Raw genomic sequence first — 18,111 nt, forward strand, 5'->3', positions numbered from 1 at the left:
TGTTTTGTATTTTCTTCTTTACCTTTACTATAGTTTTCAGATTTCAGATAAGAAGCATGGATTAGGCCAGGCATGGTGGCTCACTCCTGTAATCCCAGCGGTTTGGGAGGCCAAGGTGGGCAGATCACCTGAGGTCAGGAGTTTGAGACCAGCCTGACTAACATGGAGAAACCTCGTCTCTACTAAATATACAAAATGAGCCAGGTGTGGTGGCGCATGCCTGTAATCCCAGCTACTCGGGAGGCTGAGGCAGGAGAATCGCTTGAACCGGGGAGGTGGAGGTTGTGGTGAGCCGAGATCGCACCACTGCACTTCAGCCTGGGCAACAAGAGCGAAACTCCGTCTCCAAAAAAACAAATGTAGATTAATTTTAAAACATAAAAATAATTTTAAAATTCCATGCATCTTATACACACACAATCATAACTATCAACTATCAGAAAAAGCAAAATAATAAGCAATTTTATCTATCACTCTCACCTAAACTAAGAAATAAAAAATATTTTTAAAATCAGGCCCACAGATTCTTAACACCAACTTTCCACAAAAACATCACGGGGTTTTTATCGCCAGATATCCAGCTCTCGACCCATTTCCTGCAGGGCTGAGAATACGAGAGAAAACCGAGGCCTCACTCACATCAGTCTGGAGATGTGCAGGTGCCTCCGAGTTGTCATTGATCCTCCGTACGCTGTCGTAGTGCTCTCCATACCGATATGCGATGTGTAACTCCCTTACACTGCTTTTATCTGTACCTCGAATCTGTAGACAAAAGAAGGGGCCATGCTAGTGAGGATCTGAACACTGTCAACTTCTGGAGAGAAACGCCCACCTGGACTGCTGAGGAAGCCCAGTCGGCAGGTCTATGCAGACACTAACTGGGAACATGCCTGAGATATGTCACAAGCAATTTCCAAACTACCTCCTTCCTACGCGTGTATGCTTCTATATGCTTATTTAATATGTAACTCTATGGAAATAAATCCATGTAAGAAATTCAAAAACGAGGGACAGACTTGCAACGAAGTTAAATAAGCTTAAGCTTCAGAGGCTTTATTACCTCTTAGCCCCCCTAATGCACAAGCCCCTTCCAAGGGGAAAGCCCAGGGGCAGATCCAGATTTGTTGAGCTTGAAGCCCTAATTATTTGAAGGCTCTCTTTGAGAAAAAAAAAAAAAAAATGCAAAATTATAAATATAAAATTGGTAGAACCTCTCCCAAGACCTAGAAAGGGAGTCCTAGAAATAAGTGGCCTGACACTTCATTAGCTTCAAGGTAAATCCACCCCTTTCATTAAAACGAAAATAGCATTTTCTGTTAACCACCTAAGTGAGAAATATTATCAACAAACCCAAACCTCCCACCTACATCAACTTCAAAACACAATTACATGAAGTAGTATGGCCTGCACTGCTTAACCCTGGAGGCGCCACCACAAGGTATTCTATGTGAACTAACCCCCTGACGCACAGCACAAGAATGGGGCTCCCTAGAGTCGTGCAGAACAGAAGCCCTAAGGTCTGGACATATCCCAAATAAAACTCACCACCTCCACAGAAACTCTCATTCTGACTTTGTCCCTTAGAAAGCCCAGTAACGGTTCCTTTGTTTAAACTCCAAAACATCAGCACATTCTTTTTACTGAAAATCACAGGTAGTAAAATACTACCCTTAATTTAAACAGTATCCATGGTCTAAAAACAAAGCAAAAACCATGGAACAAACAGAAACCACACAAGTCTAGATGTCAGTACTGTGGAAGGTTTTTCCAGGAGAATACGTAGATCTCAAATGCAGAGAGTCTGGTTTAGACACACACAAAATAGAGAGCACCATTTGTCTCCCAGGAAGAGCAATGTGAAAGCAAACAGTTTATTAGAATCTTTGAATGACATAATCCCTAAAGCACTTACATACTTAATAATAATAATATATATACATGAATAGAATAGATGAATAGAAAACATAACTGGAAGAATATTCACCAAATTGTTAACTGTGACTTTCATGGGCAGATTACAGAGGACTTTCTCATTCTATGTTACATACATCTAGACTGTTCACAGGAACACATATTCCAATTATAACCAGAAAAAAAATGCAGGTTTCAATAACTCCATGGTATGAGTGTAAGCCTACTCTTTATTAATGTAAGAGCTCATAACCATGACAGTAGCAACCAATGCAGTTTCAGTTCTTAAATTTTGTAAGATGCTTCACTGGGGTAGGAAGACATAGGGGGAGCCAATGGAAATATTAGTAAATTTATCAAAAAGATGTACTTTCAATGTTCAGGAATTTATGAAACAGAACACTACAGAACTATATTTGAAAAAAATTTTACCTATGCAGAATTGTCTTCCACAACTATCTAGGTAACTAAGAAACTTCGGGGAAAAAAGTCATCAATGGAGGAAAAGCCAAGCTGATGACTGAGTCGGTACTGAGTACTCTCCCTCAAGGTGAGGGTCATTATGCTGGGTATTCAAATGGTTTTGATAACTTCTGCAAAACAGTGTAAGTTTAATGACAAAAAATAGAACAAAGGAGTAACCAGTATTCTTGCTCAAACATCACCCTTAGAAAAGAGAGCCCCATGGAAAATATGATAGCTCTATCTGGTATCCTGATGTCAGGACATCCGCAACACTGCCCCAAAGAACATAAGCAGACACTGTTTCACTCCTGCTCATTCTATCCCCATAAGGTAAAATTTCTCACCTTCCCTGGAGTATCTGATTTTGTTGTAGCATAATTTTGTTAAAAGGACACTGTGCCAGGGACAAAAGGCTGCATTCTTTAATATGACATTCTGGAAAAGCAAAACTATAAGGACGAATCAGAGAATGGGCTACAAGAGGCTGGGTATTGGGGGAGGGGGCCAGTGACTACAAAGTACAAAGAGCGTGAAAGTAGCTTTTTCCACAGTAGTCTGTGTGTTGATAGTAGTGGTGGTTACATGACTGTTTGTCAAAACACATAGAACTGTACACTTGGAAGAGGATGAAGTTTGCTACATGTAAATTATATCCCTATAAACCTATTTTTTTTTTTTTTTTTTTTTTGAGACAGAGTCTCGCTCTATCACCCAGGCTGGAGTGCAGTGGCCAGATCTCAGCTCACTCCAAGCTCCGCCTCCCGGTTTACGCCATTCTCCTGCCTCAGCCTCCCGAGTAGCTGGGACTACAGGCGCCCGCCACCTCGCCCGGCTAGTTTTGTGTCTTTTTTTTTTTTTAGTAGAGACGGGGTTTCACGCTGTTAGCCAGGATGGTCTCGATCTCCTGACCTCGTGATCCGCCTGTCTCGGCCTCCCAAAGTGCTGGGATTACAGGCTTGAGCCACCGTGCCCGGCCCCTATAAACCTATTTTTAATCAGCAAAGACTGACGGAGCAATTTACAAAGGACTATATGCAGGTGTCACATGAAAAAAAGGGCACTGTTACCTTTATGCTAATAACACAGAAGTGTCCATATGTATGTGGATATGGATACGTGTGTGTGTGTGTTTTAAAAGTGTGTAAAAACGGCCGGGTGCGGTGGCTCAAGCCTGTAATCCCAGCACTTTGGGAGGCCGAGACGGGCGGATCACGAGGTCAGGAGATCAAGACCATCCTGGCTAACACTGTGAAACCCCGTCTCTACTAAAAAATACAAAAAACTAGCCAGGCGAGGTGGCGGCTGCCTGTAGTCCCAGCTACTCGGGAGGCTGAGGCAGGAGAATGGCGTGAACCCAGGAGGCGGAGCTTGCAGTGAGCTGAGATCCGGCCACTGCACTCCAGCCCGGGTGACAGAGCGAGACTCCGTCTCTAAAAAAAAAAAAAAATAATAAAAATAAAAATAAAAATAAAAGTGTGTAAAAACATTGTGGTATGTTCCTTTCCAGTTACGTATCAATGTTTTCATAGCTAAGTGTGTGTGAATGACAGGAATACTCACTAAAACATTAACAGCAATCTTTCTCTGGGTGATTCAATAAAATTTTAAATGCAATTTTTAATAAAATTTTTTCCCTTGATGAGCTTTTTCAATTTTCTAACTTTGCTACAAGTACTGTATTTTAACTTTTTAATTAGTAAAAGTGAGAAATCGGGGAGTGGTGGAGCAGGGCAGGGTGGGTGGGGAATTAACAGAAACCACATGCTCAGTCTTGAGGAGCTGAGGTACAAAGCCATAAGCAGCACTGACTTTAGCGAGTGGTAGCCTAAAGTGTTTCCACACTAGGTTCTCTGTCCTAAACCTGCCCAACTAGCTGACTGTTGAATATGTATAGCATTTTAAAAGATTTCTAAATTATACTCTGGACTCCATTTGTACATAGCACAGGGATTACTTCTGAGCCACCACAAGAATATTGTCTTTGGTTAGGCTCACAGTCCAGTTACTCTGCATAATTCCATGTTCACAGGTCAAGCCCCATCATCTTCGGATATTCCCAAAACTGATTTAGAAATAAGAGCTTAAGATAAATGTTTAAACAGGTGACCTACCTGCCACAAAGGGGCATTAAGTTGATGAATCACTACATTCAACTGATGATTTCTTGCAAAGGCTACAATTGCATCATTGCCGGCAAAAGTACCAGGCTTTGCCAAACTGGCCACTGCATGGAAATAGGAAAGAAAAACGATGTCTTTATAGTGGAAAAATCCAAATGCAAACATGTTTTGGTATTTACTGAGTTCCAAAGAATGAGAAACAAGGATATAGATCTGGAAAAGTCCATTAACTTTGTCAGAATCTAGGAATTCAGCTAGTTGAACAATACAAAGACTGCTACTGAGAAGAACATTAGTCATTCATAAAGTAAAGATCCATTTATTTCTTCCTTCAATAAATGTTTACTGATTACTTCCAATATGCTAACTCAATAAAAGGTACTGGGAACATAACAATCAACACAGTAATCTTAGCAGCTTGCATTACTGAATGGTTATTATGTGTCAAGCACTGGTCTAATCATGTCTCATAGACAAGTACTATTATACACACCATTTTATACATGAGGAAACTCAGATGCAGAATAGCTGAAAACTGTGCCAAGGTCAAAGAGCTGGTACACAGTGGAGCTGAGGTTTCACCTAGGCAGCCCAATGCCAATGTCCTGGCTCTCAGCCACTCCATCAATTTGCCCTCACGCAGTTCACAACCAGTGAGGGGCAAACAAGATAGGCACTAATGCTGCACAAGTGCTTCGGGAAGGGCATGTACAGTAAGAATTTGGCCTTGCCCAAAGAGAGGTCTGGCCTTTATGCTGGGCTCCTGGGAGGTCACTTCTAAACCTCTGGAATTCCCAAAGGTGACGAGAGTATCTGTTATTCATGATGGGCCCCTCCACCACATCCGGCATCAGACCGTTGTGGTGGTGATAGGGTGAGAGGGGAGACTGAGTTCAACCACTTAGACAATAAATCAATAAGCAAAAACCTCTGAACACCAAAGTTGGGGTAAGCTTCCCCAGGTGACAATATTCTGTGTGTGTGCTGTCACACACAGACGCCATGAGAATATGCCCTGAGGACAACAGAAGCTTCGTGTCTGGAACCTTTCCAGACTGCTCTATGCATCTCTTCCTTTGGCTAGTAGTACTGATCTGTATCCTTTCCCTGTAACAAACCGTAACTGTTAGCATGATAGCTTTCAGTGAGTTCTGTGAGTCCGACTACCATATTATGGAATCTAAGGGAGGTTCTGGGAGACCCCAACTTGTAGATGGTACCAAAAGTTGAGGGAAGTCATGCAAGGACTGTGCTCTCAAACCCTACAGTTTGGCTAACTCCAGGTGATGAACATAAGCCAACATGGAATTGAGGAGGGGGAGGTAAGGTGTATCAGAGGAGCTTCTCAACTGAGACAACTAAGCTAATACCCAAAGCGCAAGGAGGAGTGAAGACAGGAGAAATGGATGATGTTCTAAGTAGAGGAGAGACAGATGTGAGAGAGAGAAAACTCTAGTATGGCAGGAACTGAGAATGCTGAGATGGAGAGGTGGAGGAAGTGAGAAAACGCTGGGGGGAATGGTGAGAGATGAGGACAGAGAAATAAGAAAATCCCAGATCATGAAGAACTAAAAAGTCTGGGCTCTATCCTGAGGTCAATAGGGGAGTCACCAACAGGTTTTAGACAGAGGAAAAACACATTTAGATCTCACTCTGGCTGTTATGTAGAAAACAGAGTGAGGGAATCAAGAGACAACGATACCAAACAGTATTCAGGAAATCTAAGCAAATGGCCACAGAGGTCTGATTTTATGGGGTAGTAGCAGTGAAAGAAAAACTACTGAAGTGGAGTGATAAGATGTAATGAAGGGGTATGAGGAGGGAGGAAGATAAACATTAAGATACTCAGGTTCTGATCTGGATATCTGTACAGCTGGGGGAAACATGTTGCTGATTCTCTGAAGCTACAGTCTAAAAGAAAAGAATAATCCTAAAGATACAGCCAGATGCAAGGGTGACCAGGTCCTCATCAGTCTAGTGAACCATTCATTTATTCACTCACCAAATACTTTATGAATGCCTACCAGATGCCGGGCACTGCCACACTGCAAAACAAAGACACACAGTCCCTGCTCGAGAATCTCCCAGTACGACAAGGTAGGCACACTGACATTAAAAACAGGTAACGATGACTCAAGACTGATCAATGTAATACGCCAAGCCTTCAACTGACACACAACGACAATGTGCAGACTTCCACGTTTCTTTTCGTTTCTGCTCTGGCCGTCAAAGTGATGTCTTACTTCTGTGATGCTCAAATTCTTAAGCAGCTCCAAGCAACAGGTATGCATAGTGACATTTCAAGAAAATACCTTTCCACTGTTCATCTACAGTGACAATCACATTGGCAACTGAAGATGAGTTCCCTATCCTGTAACACTCCCAAATCCACCACATGATCTTCACTGACAGTGTTCAAAGTGGAGTTTCACATCACAAACTAAAAACTCATTTCATCCAAAATGATATTTTCACTGGATTAATGACACAATTCATTTCGTACAGCACTAAACTACAAAATTTGTCCCATATACATATATTTAATTTGTAAACTGCTGACAATCCAGTAAACTATGTCTATCTGATAGCCAAAAAGTAATTCCAGGAAGAGAGACCATCTGAACTCAATGATTGGTACAAACCACCCACTGGAAGTTTGGTTGCTCTGTGTCTGGTGCCTACTGAGTAAGTTCTTTCCTAGTGAGGAATGGGAAAGGTTTTGGGATCACTGATAGCTTTCCTCCCAAATGTTCCCCTCCTGCTGCCCTCTCTCTTGCTAACGGTACAGTCATCTACCCACTCCCTAAGCAGAAACTTCCAGAATCACTCGTCTCCTCCCTCTATCCTCCTCACCTCTAATGTGTCCTGTCAATTACACTGCCAAAGTGTGGCTTGGTTTGGGCCTTACTCATTTCCTCAGTAGCTGCCGTGATGGAGACCTCCTCTACTCTCATCTGGCCAGCGTGGAGACCTTCTAACTAGTTTCCCTGCTCAGTCTCCCCCGCCATCCATTCTCGGCATGGCCTCCAGAGTTAGCTCGCTAAAACAAAGGATCAATCCCCTTTCCTGATAACAGACAGAAAAGACTATAAGCCCTGTGATGAAAACGCCATTTGTAAAACATATCAGCAGCAAGCACAGTAGATTCTCAGTAAACATTTGTTGAAATTAAAGTTTACGAGTTCATATGCATTTTCTGTAAGATCTATGCCTATTAAATAGGAACCAACTAAAATCACTAACTGATTTGCCTCAAAGAAAACAGACTGTGTTTGGGGTTTTGGTGAGAAATTAACATGATTTTATTGGTTTTTCTAATTTTAAAAGTAATACATGATCATCTAAAAGTCAGAAAAAGTCTAGAGAAGACAATTTAAAATACCATAGTCCCACGATCCCCAGATGGCTAACGCTTACTAAGGGCTTATTTTAATTTTGTTATCTAATTTAATCTTCACCAAAAACCCTATGAGATAGATGCTATTATTATCTCCCTTCTACAGAAGTTTAAAGAGAATGAGTAATTTCTGAAAAATAAGTGAAGCTAAGAATTAACAAACAAACAGTATCTTTCCAGACTTTTCCTACTGTGTCTGTATACCTTTTAAAAATAGGATCAATCTATACAAGCTATGTCATAGCCTGCTTTTCCCACCGCACTGAGGAAGAAGTCATGAATCGCCTTTCAGGTCAATTAACATCATCATGTTTATTAAGGGCATATACAGCTAAACCTACTGATCTCCAACTACCTAGCATGCCGCCGACGACCAAGTAGGCAAACAATTATTTGTTGAATAAATGAAGGTCGTGATTTATATAACCAAACCCTTGGCTGGGAGGGTGGAGGATGCCAGTGGACTTAATTACCCAATGCATTACTCCTGAAGGACCCAATGTCCCACAGTGAACCTACCATGCTTCTCAAAAGGAATGTCATCTTCTACAAAGGGTTCAAAATCTTCCCGCTGCTTTATCATGTAGTCCACTGTCTCCTGTCTGTGCTTGAGATGATTTCGTGAGTGTCCCTCCAATTGATCACCAAGAGCTCTGAACAAGCAATTGCTGTCAAAACAACAACATGAGTCAAGACCTTTCAAAAATGAACTTAGTTCATCTAAAACAATGACGCTTCATGCCAGATCATCCATGGAAATATTTTGGGCACACAGAAGTGAAGACTCAACTCTAACAGTCCAGGATTCTTCCAAGACCACGGAGGACAGCACCAGGGCATATTCAACCACATGACCTTATTGAGAGGCAGCAAACAAGGATTCTATTCCCCATGTACCAGCTAGCTGACTCAGGAGAGTCATTAAACTTCCCTGGGCCTCAGCTGCTTCAACAAGTGGAGCCGGTGATACACTAACCACCTGACCACAAGGTCCAGACCTTACAGGTCATTCCATGCCTAAGGGCGATGATTTGCAGATCCTCTTCCAAAATGATGTCTTATCTACAGCCTCTTTTCTAAAACAAGTTCCACTACAGCTGCCCAGCTAAGTAATCATTCATTTAACAAACAGTACCCAAAAAATGGCAATTTGTGAAGCTCCCGATACTAACTGAACAATACTCTGTTTGAGTCCTAAGAACACAGTGGAGAAAGTCATGAGAAGGAAAGCACTTGGACAACAAACAGTTGTACTATGGAAAGGCACTTCCTCCTCGCCTCCTCACTGATCACCCAGGGAGCAACAATGCCATTGTTATTCCTGCCAAATGAAAACTTTAAACACCATATTTTGTTTCTCTTAAAATTAAAATACTGGTAATAAACTGAAAGAGTTATCTTTACTTTCAAACCCCTCAAAGGCTTCTAAATTCCAAATTATCACAAACACAGAGGCTTAGATACACAGAGACTCAAACAAGACAAACACAATCTGGTAGCCTTAAAACTACGGAAATAAACAATTCTGAAGCCAAACAGTTGCCCAGTTTTACACCCAACTGTTTACTCTTCCAAATGAAAAACTATGACACTGTAATTCCAAAATATAAACTCATCACTTTCAGAAAGATTTCATGTCTAAATGTGTAGGAAAAAAGGGCTTTTTTTTTCAACTCAGAAGAGTGAATTTTCAACAGAAAGCTATAGAAAGGCTGGAACCTCTTCTAATGTATAAGGATATATACTTTTTTTTTTTTTTTTTTGCAGGGGAAGAGAGAATTAAGACAGATTCTATAAGTTAAAAATCAAGAAGCTTTCCAACAATCTAAGACGAGATTCCAGAAGGAATGGAATATAGAGTTCTATAGGCTAGACTGAGGTGTCTTGCTAAAATCTGACAATGATAGTCTTTTTTTAACCACAGGGAAAAGTAAGCTAATCAATAAAATAATTTAAATGTCAAGCTTTTCTCTCAAATTTTTCTTAATCAGCATCTGCCACCACTAGTCTATTCTCGAATTTAGTTTACGAGATGTGATTTATCATAAATTTATGTAGTTATTTTACATTTAAGGTACCAAAATTCATGGTATTCTACAGTTGTATGTATGGTAAGAACTTTTAATAACATAAGCAAATGTTCTCCAAAAAAGTAGGTGTAAAACTGTATATGCCACATGAGCTCAACCATACTCATCTGTACGCTATATACATATACAGACAGAAACACGCACAAACGTATGCCAAGAAAACACACAGAAACAATCACTTAAATAGTTTTTACAGTGTGCCAGGGACTGTTCTAAACACAATGTATGTATTAAACATGTTTAGTCTTCACAACTCTGAGAAAGGTCCTATTACCATTCCTCATGGGAAACCTGCCCAAGGTCACAAAACTAGTAAGTGGTAGGCCCAGGATCCAAGTCCAAATAACGTGGCTCTCACTTGAATGTCAACACCGAAATAACAGCCACAGTTACCCCTAGGTAGTAGAACTAAAAATAATATTTAAGAGTAACTTGGCCGGGCGCGGTGGCTCAAGCCTGTAATCCCAGCACTTTGGGAGGCCGAGACGGGCGGATCACAAGGTCAGGAGATCGAGACCATCCTGGCTAATACGGTGAAACCCCGTCTCTACTAAAAACATACAAAAAACTAGCCGGGCGAGGTGGCGGGCGCCTGTAGTCCCAGCTACTCGGGAGGCTGAGGCAGGAGAATGGCATAAACCCGGGGGGCGGAGCTTGCAGTGAGCTGAGATCCGGCCACTGCACTCCAGCCTGGGCGACAGAGCGAGACTCCGTCTCAAAAAAAAAAAAAAAAAAAGAGTAACTGTTACATTTTTTAATATGCTTTTCTATACTTACCAAACTTTCTTTGAGCTCACCAAAAACAAGTCAAAACAGACAAATCACTTCCTCTTCTGACAAGATTACAAGGTAATGAACAAACACTCCAGTGACCTGGGTTTCCCTAGGGGAGCCCTACAAGAGCTCTCAAGAAACTCATGAGAACAAAGCCCCGCTGCCCAAAGGGCCTCTACGAGATCTGGGCCACTTTCTGAGTTCACAATCTCACCATTACCTACAGCAGGGCTTCTCAATCTCCACACTATTGACATTCCAGGATCATTTTTTTGTTGTGGGAAGCTTCCCGTGCCCTGTAGGAAGTTTAGGAGACTACTTGGCCGCTGCCATTACCTGCCAGTAGCACATCACTACCTCCCTCCCCATCAGCTGTGACAACCAAAAATGTCTCTAGACATTATCAAATGTTCCTGGAGGGCAAAACCACCCCTGCTTGAGAACCACTGTGTTACAGGGATATAAGGCAGGTCTTGCATTTGAGTTCACAAAAACAACTAATTACATAAAGAGCATGCAAATGTTTTGAGTGCGCAATAATTTAGTATTAGACGATATTGCAACACACGCACCAAAAAACCTAATGTGCTCTCTAGGCTGCAGTCGTAATAGTAAATGTGTGGAAAAAGGAGGTTTTATTATTTGAGGTCAGACCACAGTTAGGGTCCTGGGTACCATTCTAGCTACTGTATTTTGAAAGAGACGTGTTCAGGTAAGATGATGTGGCTTTAAATACAATATGAAGAACTACTAGTGATGTTTGGCCTAAAGAAGGCTCAGGGGGACATGATCAATACCTCCAACTGTCATGTGAAATTAAAATTATACCTGTATAATAAAACTAAAACCTGGAAGCCACAGAGACATAGATTTTGGCAAATAAAAGGTAATTTCACCTTAGCTCTATAGAGGTAGACTATATAGACTCAGGATTTTGCCAATTTCTATAACTAGCAATACACAGCAATTGTCTAGATGTGTGTTGTTTTAATAGTGGTTGCTAACCGCATGTGACTACTGAGCACCTGCTGTATACTAAGCACCTGCCGTATACTGAGCACCTGCCATGGCTAATCCGCAGTGAGGTGTGCTATCTATGTAAAATACTAGATTCTGAAGAGGTCATATAAGAAAATATGAGAGATCATCGGCCGGGCACAGTGGCTTACGCCTGTAATCCCAGCACTTTGGGAGGCCAAGGCGGGCAGATCACCTGAGGTCAGGAGTTTGAAACCAGCCTGACCAACATGGAAAAATCCATCTCTACTAAAAATACAAAATTAGCTGGGTGTGGTGGCACATGCCTGTAATCCCAGCTACTCGGGAGGCTGACGCAGGAGAGTAGCTTGAACCAGGGAGGCAGAGGTTGCGGTGAGCCGAGATCATGCATTCCAGCCTGGGCAACAAGAGTGAACTCTGTCTCCAAAAAAAAAAGAAAATATGAGAGATCATTAATAATTTTTTATAGAATTGTATGTCAAAATAGTAATATTTACATACAATAGCTTAAATAAAATATACTAAAATAAAAAATAAAATTCACCTGTTTCTTTTTAATGTGGTTACTAGAAAAATTTTAATATCACATAGGTGGTTCACATTCTATTTTCACTAGACAGCACTGATCTAGCTCACTGATTATCAAAGTGTGTTCCCTGACTAGGAGCATCAGCATCCCCATGGCACTTGTTAGAAATGAAAATTCTGGGGCCTACCCAGGCCTACTCAATCAGGCATTCTGGGGTTGGAGCCCAGCAATGTAGCCCTTCCAGGTGTTTTCACTAGCACTCCAGGTGGTTATGTTGCATGCTGAAGTTTGAGAAACACTAGTCAAGAATCTAGACTCTAAATCAGTCACTCTCAATTATGGATGCATATAAGACTCATCTGTAAAATTCTTTAAAAAGAAAAACATCAATAACCAGACCCCACTCTAAGATTCTGATGTAGTTGATCTAGGGGAGCGCCCAGCCCCTGAACTGTTTCAAAAGTTCCTCCCCAGATATTCTAGCATGGCACCCAATTGAAAACCACTGAGTGGGCCGGGCGCGGTGGCTCAAGCCTGTAATCCCAGCACTTTGGGAGGCCGAGACGGGCGGATCACGAGGTCAGGAGATCGAGACCATCCTGGCTAACACGGTGAAACCCCATCTCTATTAAAAATGCAAAAACTAGCCGGGCGAGGTGGCGGGCACCTGTAGTCCCAGCTACTCGGGAGGCTGAGGCAGGAGAATGGCGTAAATCCGAGAGGCGGAGCTTGCAGTGAGCTGAGATCTGGCCACTGCACTCCAGTCCGGGCGACAGAGCGAGACTCCGCCTCAAAAAAAAAAAAAAAAAAAAAAAAAAGAAAACCACTGAGTGAGGCACAAAAGATGGCACTGCCGTTCAGGTGACACAGGCACTAACTAGACGACATGATGTGTGAATGCCCTTCTACTACTATGATCCTACAATATTAAAAACAAAACTAAAATTTAAAAATAAAACTACTTGTAATAGAGATAAATAGCTAAAATTAGTGATTCTTCAGTGTTTCCGTTTTAGAACACTGCTAATGAGTAACGTAACTCAGAACTACATTTAGTAAGACACAAGTAGATGTAGTTCAGAGGGATGTTAATACTGTACAGCCTAATAAATAGAGTTATACATTCTTTTCACACTACAGCCAATCGTGTTTTTAAGGACAACATCAAGGTTAAACTGCTTCTTTCTTGCTTTGAAAAATGAATCCAATTTATGTGGGTCCACCTTCCAGACAACACAACAAATATGAAGCTGGTCCAGGAAGCATTACAAAACCCTCTAAGTAGCTCCCTGATTAATCTATGCTAAGCTGACTCAACCCATGTAAAGGCTATATTACAGGATATTGGCTAATTCATCCCTAAATCCCCTTGGGGTTCCAGAATGCTACAGGTACCATACTGCCAACAATGAACATGCCCACAGGTACTCTATCAGCTACTCCAGATTGTAATCACATCTGAATGAAAAGAGGGAATGCTAGAGATGTCAACTATTTTTTAATAGTCTTTAACTTCATTGTATTTCACCGAGTCCTTAATAAATATTAATAAAACAATCTGTTGGCTGGGCGCGGTGGCTCACGCCTGTAATCCCAGCACTTTGGGAGGCCAAGGCGGGTGGATCATGAGGTCAGGAGTTCAAGACCAGCCTGGCCAACATGGTGAAACCCCATCTCTACTAAAAATACAAACAAAGTAGCCAGGTGTGGTGGAGGGTGCCTGTAATTCCAGCGACTCAGGAGGCCCAGGCAGGAGAATTACTTGAACCCAGGAGGTGGAGACTGCAATGAGCTGAGATCGTGCCACTACACTCCAGCCTGGGTGACAGAGCAAGACTCTGTCTGGGGGCAGGGAGAAGAATCTTGACACCTGCCAGCCCATCACATACACAGGAAACACCATCCCCTGCAGTGATAAAGTCTGTCATCACCACATTTGAAAGGACTATGATACTGACGAGGGCTGAACCACAGTCCAGCTAATGGAACTCATGTGAAGAACTTGTGAACAGAAGGTGGTTAGCTCCATGAAGCCCACACAAGAGGAAATATGATCATTTTATCTAACACTGTCCGAAGAACAGGGACCTTGGAAGAGAGACATGAGCACTCCAGTCCAGCTGGTCTCTGGAGCCGAGTTTCATTGCCTGTTACTTCTACCCTTGTGCCCTACACTACTGTCGCCCTGAACAACCCGTAGATCTCCCAAAAACATCGCATCCTTGTGCCTCTGTATACACTCCTCCTCAGATGGAAATGTTCTCTTGGTGTACTCCTATTGGTTCTTCATGACCCAGAGTATGACACCCTCTGAGAGGCAGCTAGCAGTGAATTCAATGAGTACCGAATGAATGAGAAGGCCTTCCTGGCCAATTCAGAGTAGTAGCCTTTTCCTTCTCAATAGTACCATTACAATCAGTCACTGTTAATAAAAATATATCAAACTATATTTTAATTATTTGTATCATCTGTTCTCAAAGTGTGGCCCAAGGGATAGGAGATGTGGGAAGGTCTCTGATATGCTTTCAGAGTATCCATGAGTTCAAAACTAAGATGTAATGCACCTTTTTCATTCTCATTCTCTCGCAAGTGCACAGTGGAGTTTTCCAGAGGCTACGTGATGCATGAAGTTATCACTCTGATAGCTAATGGAATGTGTGTGTATTCTTGCGTTTTAAAACTCTGTTTTACTTTCTAATATAGTAAATACTCATAGCTATAACCCATATAAAGAAGCTATTTGGGTTTCTCAGTAATTTTTAAGAATGCCAAGAGATCTTAACACCAAAAAAGCTGAGACCCACTGTTACATGTTTCTACCTCGGCTATAAAGTCCTTAACTATCTTAATCATCAACATATTCCCAGCACCTTACTTAAGGCGTGCTGAATTAACTTGAGAAGTATGCTGTGTGTGTATGGGGGTGTGGGGATAGAGAGAAGTAACACCCCCAAAGTTTCCCATAACCTTATGAAAGCCCGCTCTAGAGTTTACAACTCCTTGTGCTGATTCCTCCTCCTAAGTAACCTTCTATTGAGTACTTCAGTTTTCCGGGCACCCTGACATTGAGAATACCATATCCAGTACAGCAGACACAAACAATTCAATCATTTGCAAGGAAAAGCCCCCAGGTTCCACAGCAATTCCACTGTATTCAAATTGTATTTTTGTTTCTATAACAGTGTCTTGTGCTTATGCTTAGGCTAGCTGGTCTCCTTCTATTATTTTTATATTTCATTCAGCAAAAATGTACTGACTGCCTTCCATGTACCAAGCACTATGCCAGCTGATGGTGAACAAATGTAATCAAGTTCCAACTGCATCTTAAGCAAAAACACAGCAACGCAGCGAAGTGTGGTGAACTCTTTTTGCCTGAAGCAAAGAGCATATATAGGAACGGTGGGAAAGGGAAATAGGACCAGTTCGGTCTTAATCAATAAGCTGCAATGTAATGTGAAATTTTTTAAAACACCTTCTTCTGCAGTTAAAATCTAAAGCAATTCCTGGCTGGGGGTGGTAGCTCATGCCTGTAATCTCCGCACTTTGGGAGGCCGAGGCAGGAGGATCGCTTGAAGCCAGGAGTTCGAGACCAGCCTGGGCAACATAGCAAAATCCCCGTCTCTACAAATTAACAATAATAATAAACGAAGGCAATTCCGTATGGTCTTTAATTTCATTTTGGTCTTCCCTCTGTAGGACCTGAGCACTCAAATACTGGGAGAAAAAAACAAAAGCCAGGTTGTTATTAACACTCTCTCTTCCAAAGTGACACAGCTGACAACCAGATCTCCTTTTACCTGCCCCTGCAATGGGGATCCTAACTGTTCTCCCCTCTTCCTGACCCTTTTTCCTTCTTCCATCCATGCTCCTGGAGCATATTCTCTTTCTTGAAGCTAATTTTCTTCCTCCTCCCCACTCTCTCCCTCCACATTCCCTAAAGAAAGCTGGATCTGGATTCAGTCTAAGCCCCAAAAAGGCTTGGGTAAGCACCTTTGCTTACAGAGAAACTGAGGCCCATGGAAGCAGGAATTAGAGAAGCTGCCGTCAGCTCAGTAAACAACTGGCGACCTAATTTCACAAATGTAAACGGGGGCATCACCCAACCACCAAGGACTCAAAGGAGGCAAAGCGTTCTACCAAGCGGGGCTTACTCAAACTCCTTCGATTGGTCTTATCGTCATGATGACTGTTTTTCCAATGCCTGGCTCCATCTCATTCCTTCAGAACTCAGCTTAAATGTCACCTTTCAGAGAGCCCTTCCTGGCCACAATCCAGTGACTCTGCTCCCATATACGGTCTCAGGACCCACTTTCTATTTCGCTCGCGGCGTCTGCTATGATTAGGACCCTCTGGGATCCCCGCGAGCGTCTCGGGGCGAGAGGCTTGTCCGCCTCGCTCGCAGCTGGACGCCCTGCACTCAGAGCGTGGCTGGCTCGCGGAAGGCGCCCGGGCCGCCCGAATGAATGGATGGACGCGAGCGGGTGACGGTCGCCAGGCCGAGCCCGGCGCGTCCCCCGGCGCCGCCTCCCTCGCTCCCGGCCCGCCTCACCCGTCCCCCGGCACCTCCCGCAGCTTCAGCCCCAGGGCCTGCAGCTGGTTGGCGAAGCTGACGAACTCCTCCTCGCAGCCGCCGCCGGACTCCGGCCGGTTCCGCCGCTCCTTGGCCAGGGCCCGGCGAGCCGCCCGCTCGTCCCGCTTGCGCTCGGCCTCGGCTTTCCGGCTGCCGCTGCCCGGCCGGCTCTTCGCCGCCTGCTTTCGGGACATGGCCTTAGCCTGCAGTCCCCAGCGGCAGGAGGGCCACAGGACCCCCCAGCGGCCGCCTCAAGCGTCGAGAAGGCAAAACAGCGCGGGCAACGGAGCCCGGCGACGACGACCCATCAACCGCGCCTGCGCCGGCTCGCGGCACCCGGGTCACATGATGGAATCCCCGCCTCCTTCGCGGGGCTCGGCGAGCAGACGCCATAGAGAGCTAGAGGGGCACCCATCTTGGTTTGTTCTATTCCGCCCTCTAGCGGTGGATGGTACTCAATGTGAGTGGCAGGAGCGACCCGAGAGGGACCAGAGAGAACAAAGCTGAAACTAGTCAAGGAGAGAAATTAAAGATGATAGAAGAGTGGAACACAGAGCAGCGACAAAAGTTAGGATCGGAGATGAATAAAAACGATTTAAACTCTTGTTGCGAGCCTACTACAGTTGGATAGGCACTTTCACACGGCTCATTCTTGTTTATCCCCAAGTTACAGGAAACTGAATCTGAGTGGTTAAATAATTTCAAGAAGATCACACAGCTAAGAGGCAGAGCTTTGCCCTGGCTCCAAAGCCCGCACACTTGTTTGTTTAATCCTGCTCTTCATCTCTCCGCCTTCCTTCGTAGCTCAACGGAGAGGTCGCCCTTCTGTCCAAGACCACTGGAAATCCTAACTCCATCCAAGAGTGACCCACCTAGGTTTGCCTGGACTAGCGGTTTTCTTGGGATGCAGGACTTTAGGTTTTAAAGCTGAGACAGGCCAAGCCGGGCGCGGTGGCTCACGCCTGTAATCCCAGCACTTTGGGAGGCCGAGACGGGCAGATCACGAAGTAAGGAGATCGAGACCATCCTGGCTAACACGGTGAAACCCCGTCTCTACTTTATACAAAAAAATTAGCCGGGCGTGGTAGCGGGCGCCTGTAGTCCCAGCTACTCAGGAGGCTGAGTCAGGAGAATGGCGTGAACCCGGGAGGCGGAGCTTACAGTGAGCAGAGATCGAGCCACTGCACTCCAGCCTGGGCGACAGAGCGAGACTCCGTCTCAAAAAAAAAAAAAAAAAAAACCGAGGCCAGGCGCGG

The 18,111-nt window shown here is 43.6% G+C and overlaps 1 protein-coding gene across 2 annotated transcripts in view; it reads right to left on the reverse strand.

Annotated features, from left to right (window-relative positions):
- Positions 1–17,219, reverse strand: part of OTUD3 (OTU deubiquitinase 3) — a 31,383-nt gene extending 14,164 nt beyond the window's left edge. The window contains exons 1-4 of one of the 2 annotated variants that reach the window (XM_033228049.1): positions 16,835–17,219; positions 8,413–8,561; positions 4,488–4,600; positions 640–762 (exon numbers count right to left, since the gene is read on the reverse strand). In XM_033228049.1, coding sequence (XP_033083940.1) covers positions 640–762; positions 4,488–4,600; positions 8,413–8,561; positions 16,835–17,049 — 600 coding nt within the window. In that variant the 5' untranslated portion in view covers positions 17,050–17,219. The remainder of the gene's footprint in view (positions 1–639; positions 763–4,487; positions 4,601–8,412; positions 8,562–16,834) is intronic. The other variant, XM_033228048.1, reaches the window with a different exon arrangement.
- Between the last annotated feature and the right edge of the window lie 892 nt (positions 17,220–18,111).

The sequence above is a fragment of the Trachypithecus francoisi genome, unplaced genomic scaffold (genome assembly GCF_009764315.1).
Source record: "Trachypithecus francoisi isolate TF-2019V2 unplaced genomic scaffold, Tfra_2.0 Lachesis_group12, whole genome shotgun sequence".
Classification (NCBI taxonomy): Eukaryota; Metazoa; Chordata; class Mammalia; order Primates; family Cercopithecidae; genus Trachypithecus; species Trachypithecus francoisi.